At 34.0% G+C, this 11,541-nt stretch overlaps 1 protein-coding gene across 1 annotated transcript; it reads right to left on the reverse strand.

Moving 5' to 3' along the window:
- Positions 1-5,897: 5,897 nt before the first annotated feature.
- LOC132617193 (protein DJ-1 homolog B-like) lies at positions 5,898-10,693 on the reverse strand. Its single transcript, XM_060332145.1, has 8 exons — positions 10,487-10,693; positions 9,968-10,168; positions 8,739-8,888; positions 8,457-8,639; positions 7,604-7,684; positions 6,875-7,075; positions 6,658-6,798; positions 5,898-6,328 (listed from the first exon to the last, which is right to left on the reverse strand). The coding sequence occupies exons 1-8, from the start codon at positions 10,616-10,618 to the stop codon at positions 6,131-6,133; spliced, it is 1,287 nt and encodes a 428-aa protein (XP_060188128.1). The 5' UTR covers positions 10,619-10,693; the 3' UTR covers positions 5,898-6,130.
- Positions 10,694-11,541: the final 848 nt, after the last annotated feature.

Here is an 11,541-nt window from a genome sequence, read left to right on the forward strand (position 1 = left end):
TTTCTAAGATCGTAATGTTATTACTTAGAGGATTCATAGTTAGTGAGATTTTTCATTGTTAATGAAGAGGACATAGTATTTTTTGTATAGAAGGTATAAATTTTTATATAAATACTCATATATGATTAGTCATTCGTGAAACAAAAAAATATACGCAATATGTATTAATATTTGAATATCTTACTATTGTTTTTTTAGGTAGGAAGACTTTCTTAACAGATTATGGGAGTGTTTCACAAGTTCTACAGTGTGATACAGAAAAGGAGAAATAACATCATATTTCAGTCAAAGGAGATGTACATACTATTAATATGACGACATATTTATTTGAAGAGGACGGAATTTGTGGTAGTAAATTAGGATATAAAATTAGATTTTTCCTACCGGGACAACAATTTATCATAGTGAACTACTTCCATTTATTTGAAGAGGAAGATATTTTGTGGTATATGTGTCCATTTTCAGCACTCTAACTCAACTTCTGTTGAATTTTCTTTTTCAAATGAATAGCATTTTACTTATATGTTGCTTCACGTCTACTCATAGCTTGTGGCTCCTGGTATTTCTTTTAATTATGCTTTTCACCGTGTTTTCCAATAAAGTAGTTTAAAAGTTGCTTATTCTTTCCACACAGACATTTGATCGAAATAGCAATCACTTTTAACTATTTCTTGAAAGAAGAATATAATGTCAGTTAGACATTTATCAAAATGACATTGAGCTTCCTTCTGACTTTGTTTATAAGTATTTAATTTATTAGTGCAGAATGACGAAACCTACAAATTGAATTGTTGGATTAAACGTTCCAAGTAGGCACGTAGTCAAATGGTCTTTTGGATATTTTGCCAGGTCTCATGTTATAGGAGAGTCGTTGGGTTTGGATCGGTTGGCAAACTTACGTAATATTGTTTATTTGCACATTTTGTTAAAGCTCGAAGTTTATTTTGGTGTCTTCATTTGGATAGGATATTTACTCCAATGGCCAAAGATAAGTTGGGCCAATCTTTTCCGTTAGGAAGTAAATGTATTATTGGGACAGTGAGGAGTATATCCCGCAGTACATTTTTCAGGAGAATATTCACATTCATGATGTGCTTTTGTACATTATATATAGAGTTGTAGAGAATATATTGAGCTTGCTCTGACTTACTTTTCGAATAGATGTCGGCATAACTCTGCTATCTCATAGCTTTGTAAGAATAACTTGACAAACTTTTAATGACCGCGCGAAGCGCGGGTCAATTAACTAGTTTCTTACCTATATATAAACGCAAGTCCTATTCTTTTGGTAGATATCTTAAGACAAAAAGAGATTCTTTTCCCATATTTTAGTGTGCTGGGTTTTCTACTTTGTGAAATCTTTGTTAGATTCTGACTCTTAGTTTTGTATTAAAAGAGCTTGTTGAATCCTGGAGGATACACCCACATCGGGTGAAATATCCCACAACGTTCGTGATCAAGTATTTTTCGTAAATTTTCCAACAATCTTAAGGATATCTCCACTTTGTTCTTATGGAGAATAAAAAGTACGAACAGTACAATATTTCTAAGGACACTTACATTTTTGTATGATATAATATCAAGAGTACCAGGTATGTGCAATTGAACTAAATACTTTTCTGAAAATTGCAATTGAATTTCTCTGTGAGTTTCAGTGATTATCTTCTCTAAGATTTAATATTGAGTTGTGAGACAGGTTATTAGTGTAAAAATTATGAGTTATTTGGGCAGTGGAGTGACTCCTGAGAATGTTTCTGTTAACCATTGAAGGTAATTGATAGGAGAGTGAGAATAGCAAAACTGATTTTGAGGATAATGCTTTAAGGATGATGCTGTGATGTGTTTAATAGAGAAAGCTACATCATATATAGCTTGGATAATATTTTTATCTCTAGATGTGATATGCTTATATGCGTTTCGATCATGTTCTAGGTTATTTGATTATTTTCCATCATTAAGTCAAAATGAGATATTTGTTTTCCTTTATCGGGTAGAGTAAATGAGATAGCCGTGAAGAGTTTTCCGGACAACAATATGTGCTATCAATTTTTTTAATGGAAATAATAATTATTTTGTGTGGGACAAATTGAGCCATCATAATCCTCAAAGTAGAAGAAGATTCAGAAAAATGATAATCCCGCTAAGTAAAAATAAAGTAGACTAAGCGGATGATATAATTATTGTGGTCATTTCTCAAGCGAATCTTGTGGCTAATGTGAGACATTAGGTGTTAGACGATTTTGGTGCTACTAAACTTCTTTGTGCTAACAAATTTATTTTGTGCTCTACACTCAAGTTGAAGAAGAATAATGATTTATTTGTCTTGGTGATTCAAGAACTTGAGTAGTCCTTGAAAAAGAAAAGTCCTTCTTAAACTTACATTTGAAAAATATTGGCATTAACTGAGGTGGTACTTGTTCCTGAATATATTTGAACCGATTTGGTTGCTATGTGGTTATTAGGAAAAATTGGATAAATATTTTATTTGAGTTTGATAAAGTGCTAACAAAATTAACATTTTCGTGAGCAATGGATATTTTTACCATAGTTTATTTGCGCTTACTATTTTTTAAATAAATGACGAATATGTTAGTGTATTTGTGTGTGTTTACTATTTTTATTTATTTGTTTATTTCTTATCCAACTCTTAATAAAGATATTACTTTCTTAAAATATTTGTTGATGATGACATAGTGTAAGTAACTTTATATAATTATTTGGGTGAAGTTATATTTATTAGCTTGTTATTTATAAGATGAAATATCTTATGATGAATTAGTAATAATACTTCTTATGAGTTATGAAAATATTATTCCCTTGTCGTAGAATTTTTGAAAATGTGGGGGGCGCGGTGTCTTGTGAGTTATGAAAATATTAGGCCAAAGTCATAGATGGACCCCTAAACTTGTCATGATTTTCCATTTAGATCCCCCAACTGAAATGTTGACCATCTGAACCCCTGAACATAAGATAAACTGTGTCATTTGAACCCCTCGTGCCAGCTGGGCACACGCGTGAAGCTCACTTGCTATGACATGGAAAAATAGACCAATAAAAATAAGTCATGTCATGTTACCCGTTATAAAAAATAAAAAATAAAAAAGTCATGTCAACAAAAAAAATTAATTTTAACAAAAACACTATTTTAAAATCTATTTAAATAATTAAAAAAAATTCAAAAACCCAACTCATCCTCTCCGATAGCCCACTTCACCGCCGCCATTGCCGCCGCTTCAAAATCTATTTAAATAATTAAAAAAATGGTGCCGTTTTTCCTCGGAGATTTATTTAAATAGATTTTGAAGTGGAGCAGCGGCGGCAATGGCGGCGGTGAAGTGGGCTATCGGAGAGGATGGGTTGGATTTTTCAATTTTTTAAATTATTTAAATAGATTTTAAAATAGAGTTTTTGTTAAAATTAATTTTTAATGATTAAAAATTTTAAAAAAGAAAGCGGCGGCGGCGGTGGAGGAGGCAGCGGCGGCAGTGGCGGTGGTAAAGTGGGCTATCGGAGAGGATGGGTTGGGTTTTTCAATTTTTTTAATTATTTAAATAGAGTTTTTGTTACAATTAATTTTTAATGATTAAAAATTTTAAAAAAGAAAGCAGCGGCGGAGGAGGCAGCGGCGGCAGTGTCGGCGGTGAAGTGGGCTATCAGAGAGGATGGGTTGGGTCTTTCAATTTTTTTTAATTATTTAAATAGAGTTTTTGTTAAAATTAATTTTTTTTTCATAATTTTTTTTTTTTATTATGATTAAAAATTTTAAAAAAGAAAAAATTTGGTCTCTCACGCTCTATTTAAAACAGTGAGCTTCACGCGTGTGCCCAACTAGCACGAGGGGTTCAAATGGCACAGTTTATCTTATGTTCGGGGGTTCAGATGGTCAACGTTTCAGTTGGGGGGTCTAAATGGAAAATCAGGACAAGTTAAGGGGTCCATCTATGACTTTGGCCAAAATAAATCCCCTATCTTAAATTTTTGAAAATGTGGGGGTCATGATGTCTTACTAGAGTTATGTCGAGAGAATTTTTCAAAAAGAGATAATATTTTATTGTCTTGTTATTCAAAATGTTTTTGAAAATAAAGTTTTGGAAAGAAAAAAGAAGTTGTTGATGATGAGATCAATTCTAATTTTGAAAAATAATTATTTGAGATGTACCATGAAGCAGGTATTAAATAGATATTTCGTTGTATTAGAGAGATACAGTGATGATACCTGAATTTTTATTCAGATGAGAAGTTGTTTATGTGTTCACCTTTTTGGGGGTGTAATAATATGAAAATCAGCCAAATAGACTACAATGGAATATGAGTTTGTGGTTTGGAGTTGGCTGGTAATGAGACTTATGATACTTATCAGTGAGTATTAAGGTTGAGTTGAAACCAATGCGATTATATATTGTGGGTTCCAAGCAGCATTAACTGTGTGAGAAAAATAAAATTTTCAATAGCAATAAAACATATTCATTTGAGAAATAAAGTGATAAAACAGCGTCGTCGTGAGATGAAATTATTTCATGAGTTATGTGATGTCTGAGGTGAATTTGGCCGATTCATAAGACTAAAAGAAACATCAAGGGGAATGAGACTTTTATCATTTGAGAAGATTAACAATGATGATAACCCAACCTATGTGATTGGAGATCCCATGAGTTAGGTTCATATGGGTAATAACAAGTCATTAGTTGATCAAAAGAGCACTATAAAATTATGTTTCTTCCTATGGTGTGTGAATATAGTTCAAATCTGCAAGGCAAAGTGAGGTTGAGCTATAAACTCTTAATCTATTACCATATCCTTTATAGGTGGTGCATTGCTCTGCAGAATACACTTGATGGGTGGACCTATATAAGTGTGGAGCGGTGTCGCTCCTATGAAATTGTGACAGATTTCTAGAGCACTCATGAATATCATAACACGCGCATGGCCTCTTAACGCAAAACCGCGATAACGATAAAGATTGTGCGAGTATAATGTGATAGAATAAAACCCTAAACTTACAAAAGAATTCTTGGTTCATAGAAGTTTTAAACTTCACCAATTGTTCTGTAAGTTTAATCTTTTTTTATCTAAGTTTGGTTCATAGTCTACGAGACACCAGATTCGACGCATTATACTAATATATGTAAACCCAGCAAAACTTTTTATTTTATTTTATTTTTTAATATTCTTTTTGAGATAAGTGGGGGATTGTTGAAAAAATAGTTATTATCTCAAAAAGATGGTATCTTAATTATGTAAAACAAAAGATTTGAGCCTTAATGGTAAAAACGTGACTATTGCAAAACCGTTTTCTGGCAATTAACTTGGTCATTGACTAGCCTTTATTGACCATTATTACTAATTAAACTACTAACGTTATTTTCAAACAAATTAAATAAGTCTTGTTAATGAGAATTATTGTCTGCTTCTAAGTTCTAACAGATCCTTATACTCTTTATGGCTTATATTTCTAAGTCCTCTTCTTTTGGTGGATATCTTAAGACAAAAAGAGATTTTTTCCTCATATTTTTGTGTGCTAGATTTTCTACTTTACGAAATCTTTGTTAGACTCTGAATTCTAATTTTGTACTAAAAAAGCTTGTTGAATCCTGAAAGATACATCCACACCGAATGAATATCCTTAAAGACAATGTCTTAATTGACATGCCTCAAGCTATGGAGAATTCTCTACAACGTTCATGATCAAATATTTTTCCGACAAAGTTCGTGATCAAATATTTTCCGTAAGTTCTCCAACATAGCTTTCATACTCAATTGACTGTAACTTATACCTTTGGGAGGGACGAGAAGAATATAAAGAGCCATTGCCTCGACTAGGAAATTAACAAGCGCGTATGGACGTATACAGTTCGGAAACACCCGCTTAGTACATACACTACATTTTAAGTGCATACTGATGGCAAAGGTTATTACTCATATACTACAAGTTTACAACTATGGGTGCCTCGACTAGGAAATTAGCACGTGCGAATGGAAAATTCGGACACAGTTTGGCAAACACCCACTTATTACATGCAACTACATTTTAAGTGCATACTGATGGCAAAGTTTATTACTCTTATACTACAAGTTTACAACTATAGGTGCATAATGCTGAAGACAGGAGACGCTGGCAAAACAGTTTTATTTAGAAAACCATCTTCTTTGCTACCTCTAATGTTTCCTCGCGTCCAATAAACTTATCTGCGATGGCCAGCGCAAACTCCATGGTAGTTCCTGGTCCTCTGCTAGTAACGAGATTGCCATCAACCACGACCCTGTTTTCTGCTTCACTTGGATCGGTGAGTTTATTGCACAAAGCTGGAAAGGCAGTGGCCTTTTTACCCTGGATAACAATAAAAAGATGCATGTCAACTAATAGAGCAAAATTAACAGATCAGAAATAAAGTAGTCAAATACATAAATACTGTTATGAAAGCATGCTATGCTGCAAGACTTGCAACAACAAGGTCCTTGTACACTTAATAATGTACTACTGTTACTTTTAAACTTATCAAGACGAACCACTATAACCTAGCTCAACAAGGCTAAACCCCATCAAGCCTTTAAACTGATAACCAGCATAATGTACAGATTATAGTACTCGAGGTAATATCCACTTGCTTTTTTATAGTTCAACTTTCAAAATCCAAGAGCATGAGAATGTCTTCTTACCTTGAGTAGCCCATGGTGCTCGAGGACTAGAGCAGGAGATGCACACATTGCTCCATATGGTTTGCTTGATTCTCTCTGCTTCTTCAGCATGTCAACCAACTTCGCTGAGTTGGCAAATGCTTCGGCACCACCAAGACCACCCTGCATAGTTGTATACTACAGTAAGACAAGAACTTCAAGGAGCTTTTGAAGCAGCATTTCAGAGGATTGCACTCACCGGCAGGACAATGAGATCATAAGACTGTTTAGCAGCTTCATCAAGGAGCACATCTGCTACTAGTTTAACTTTTCTGGAAGCAACAATCTCCAATGTATCTTCCACAGATGCCACTACTACTTGGGCGTTTGCTCGCCGCAGTACGTCGATAATAATAGCAGCTTCCATTTCCTCAGAACCATTTGCAATAGGTACAAGAATCTGTCAAACAAGTAAAACTCCAGATAAATTCGGAAATATTAAGAACTTGAATATTAACATGTTGATTCAGCTCGAAAACTCGAAAGAACAATTCATGACATGCTATAAGTACAACATATTGCTGTTACTTCAGAAGCTAAACATTCTACCTAGAAATGGGACACTGCTATAACTTCCAAAGGTAGAAAGGATTCTACTAACGATAGTTAGCACAAAAGTTTGCAAACCCTTCACTCTGGGGACATGGTTATACACGGATGCCCATAGAATACATCATCCTTTTCTATTTGAGCATATATATCAAGACTCACAAAGTTCCCCTGAGACTTTTTTTTTTTTTTTTTGAATAAAGTTCCCCTGAGACATTTACCAGCTCAATAATGTATGTATCAACATACACATAATAGTAGAAGATCTTAATATATGCAAAGTCCAAGTGGATCACTGGTAAAGAAATGATTAATATATCAAGTACATGAATGAATGTAGATAAAACTGACAGATCCGCACCCTCGGCCAAAATGTTACCTGTGGTTTACTCGTGCATGTCCAATTTACTGAATTAAGCTCCAAAAATGCAAATTCTTCACTGTGATTTGGGCGCATCACCTGAATATAAACAATTCCAAAATTTCATAAATACATGGCACCGAGCAAATACTGGACCACCAGGACTGCAACACGAAAACAACATCTACAGATCTCCGATACCAAAGCTAAAATGATTAAGAAAATGCATTGACATCGAGCATGACGCATAGAATGCTTAAGTGAAAAAAAAAACAAATGGACTTTGAACAAACAAAATATTCAATAACAGAAGAAGAACTAATTTCAACAACTGTCCACATAAAAATAATCATCAGGATAAGATGATTCAGTAGGCCAAATTGATATATGATGAGAAAAGACATGAGGCCTCAACGTTGCATTCTGCATCAACAAAGGTGAGCCCGAGCTCTGGTTTTCAACACTATCCGTCATAACCACTCAACTCTCCTCCAAATGATTTAGCTTCTCTTCTAAGTAGAAGACAACCTTTCTGCTATCCAGCCTCCAGCCAATTATGTATCAGCTTAACACCCACGATTACACCACCAATGTATTCATATTACTATGACATAGAATAGTCAGAAACATCTTTTCTCCCTTTGCAGCATAGTAGGATACATTTTAACGTTTTAGTTAGTTAATCTCTTCCAAACTAGAATCATACCTAGAAGTGAAAGGAATCCATTTCTTTGTTTCAGCATATATGACGCAGATGCAAATCGAATGTCCTGAATATCCCAAATTTTAGAACTACAGCACCATGTCCCACATCATGCCAAGACATTGCTTCCACTTTTATGATAAAACGAAGGGATGAGATTGAAATTACCAGTGGGCCAGAAACTTCATTAGCCTTCTCACTTCCATACAATTCTTCAACCAATGCAACAGCATACTCGATGGCCGTTCCCGGTCCACGACTTGTCACAACTTTTGCATCCTTTTGGACTCTTGACTCAACAGCACTGGCATAAGAAGATAGTTCCTCCATAAACGATGGATAACATGTTGCCTATAGAAAAACAAAGAGAGAAAAGATTTCTAATTTTCAGTCCCTTCAAAAGTAAAAACATCGTTGAATTTTAAGCAGGAAGGAAATGAATGAGCTAACTTTCAGCCCCTTCAAAAGCCCCCATGGTCCAAGTGCTACCGCAGGAGCAGCGCATATTGCAGCATAAAATCGTCCATTTTCAGCTTGCTTTTTTACAATGCTTTCCAAAGTTTTGCAGTTCCGAAGGTTGGAAGCACCAGGCAACCCTCCCTGCAGAATGACAAAAAATGTTAACCCCAAAAAAATAAAGAAAAGAGACATAACTAAGGTAAAAGGATATCTTCATGTGTCCCTGAATGAGACCTGGACAGTATGAAGAAACATTTAAATATCTTACATCATATTGGTTCAGGAAAAGGGATAGGACATGTAAGAAAGAACCTTCTTGCAATATTCATCATTTCCAGCAAAAAAACAATACAGCCACATTAGTTGTGGAGACATCCCCTTTTGACTCTTACATTCCCCACACACAAATATGGACATGATAAAATAATCATCATAGAATCTGCTCACTTACATTAGTAAACTAGATTTTGACCAACGAAACAAGATGGAACCGATACATGTATTTGAGGAAAATCTTACATAACAACTGATCGTAATGATCTTGCTAAAACAACACATAATAACGAACATAGGATTTTACAGAATTCACATATGACCACGGGCTTTTACAGAATTCAAGAGGAGTTTATCTAGAATCCGAACTAAAGAGTCTTGCGTCGAATATCTGATAAAAGTATTACTAACATACAAGTAATAAGAGCTGAAGGTGGAGGAATAACAATACATGGATTCTCAGTCAATAACACTACCTGTAATTTTAGGCAGTGGATAATAATTTAAATTATGTAGGCATTAGCTATTCGGAGTGTTATACCGGGAAATAAACAAATGATTTAGGGGGGTCGTCTGGTAGCTGGTTAGAGTTATGCAGGGATTAGTCATGAGGGAATTGATGTATTATTATGCAGGGTTTAGGGTTTAGTTATTCATGTATTACTATAAGTTATTCCATCTTCTATCCTGCATAAAATAATAAATAGACTCCTCATAACTTATACATGTATTAGTTATGCGGGTCTCTAAATTGCAAACCAAACATTGTATTTATTTTATACATAGAATAACTTATCTCCTAAAAACGTGGTACTTATGCAGGATTTAGATACATGAATAATTTGCCTCCTAACAGTTCAGCCAATCAATGTTCAATTAAGCAAAGCCTAGGTCCAAATCTACCCTCCAATTCTTCCCTAATTAGTGAGCTTGAACAACAAACATACCGGAAGAGAGATAAGGTCGAATTCAGTATCTGCACAATCCGAAATTAGAGCATCAGCAACTATCTTAATTCCATGCATTACTTCAACCTGAAGCTGCTTCTCAACGGAAGCAACAGTAACCTCCGCACCAGCTCTCCGCAATATATCTATCGGCACTATAGCTTCTATCGGCTCTGACCCGTTCGCAATCGGAACCAATACCTAATAACAAACAAATGTAAATCACAACCAATAAAAAATTATTGTAATTTATTTTGCCATGTCGGATTTTCTTATGACAAATTTGATTGAGTGATGTTATAAGAGAAAAGCCCTAAGCTGAGTAATTTTATGGATACAAAACAAAGTTAGAATAACATTGCAACATAATTACTCAGAGTTGAGCGACCTTTTTTAGATATTTACTCCACTTTTTAAAACGAGAAAAAAAAAAATAGCTAACGATTACGAGTTACAGCTATTTTTTATACAGAGGAAAAATAATTGCCTTGAGGAATTTTGATAATTATATATACGTACCTTTTTAGTAGAAGAAGCCATGACTGAAAATGAAGCTAGTCGAGAGAATCGTCTGTGTTTGATTGAGGGATTTTGGGAGAGTTTTATAAAGGAAGGGAGGGGAGTGAGGTGGCGCAATACTAGTGCTGTCATTTTGTAACAAAAAGTGAGGAGTTTTCTGGAGACGCTGAGCTAACAAGGCTCGAGCCGAGGATAAACATGGCTAACTTAGTATGCGTTTGGTTGGCCACAATCTCAATTTCAAAGTACTGATTTGAAATCCGCTTTGTTTATGAAATCTGTACAAAATTTTAATTTCAACTTCAAATGATGATTTCAAACCCTAGATTCTTTAAAAAGTAGGATTTCAAATTTGAAGTTATGATTTTAATTTTTTAAATGTAAAACTTGACTCATAAAATATCTCTCAATCATATTTACATTTACTCTGATCGGAGAATGCATGCTCCACTTGAAGATATTCATACCACGTGAGAGGATTATGCTAAGAGTAGTTCAATTACTACAATTTATGTTCAATTTTTTTTTTATTATTGAACTAATGTTCGATCAATAAATGTTTAATTTTTTAAAAAGATCTTCTAATGGGGTATTATATTTTGTTGTGTCTTAAAGTTTGTTCATTTGGAAAAATTGTAAGAATTTATAAGTTTTAATAATTTTTACAAATTATTATAAAAAAGATACAATTTAAGAAATCTAAATTACCTATCCAAATAAAATTTTAGTTTCAAATTAACCTGATTGTATAGGGGTGTTCATGGTTCGGTTTGGGTCGGTTATTGATTAAACCATAACCAAACCAATTTAGTCGGTTTTTTAATGTCTAAAACCATAACCAAACCAAATAAAATAATAACCACCGGTTTGGTTATTGTCGGTTTGGTTCAATTTTTCGGTTTATGACTAGCAGTCATGAGACTTATCAGTAAAACATTAAAAAGTTGAAAAAAACATATCTTTTTTTTTTGTTCAAACGATAACTTTCATTTATAGTTTAAGGTAGAACATACATCATGGAAAAATTTTCACTATTAGTGATAGTGTAGTACTCA

This window comes from Lycium barbarum, chromosome 11, assembly GCF_019175385.1.
Source record: "Lycium barbarum isolate Lr01 chromosome 11, ASM1917538v2, whole genome shotgun sequence".
NCBI lineage: Eukaryota > Viridiplantae > Streptophyta > Magnoliopsida > Solanales > Solanaceae > Lycium > Lycium barbarum.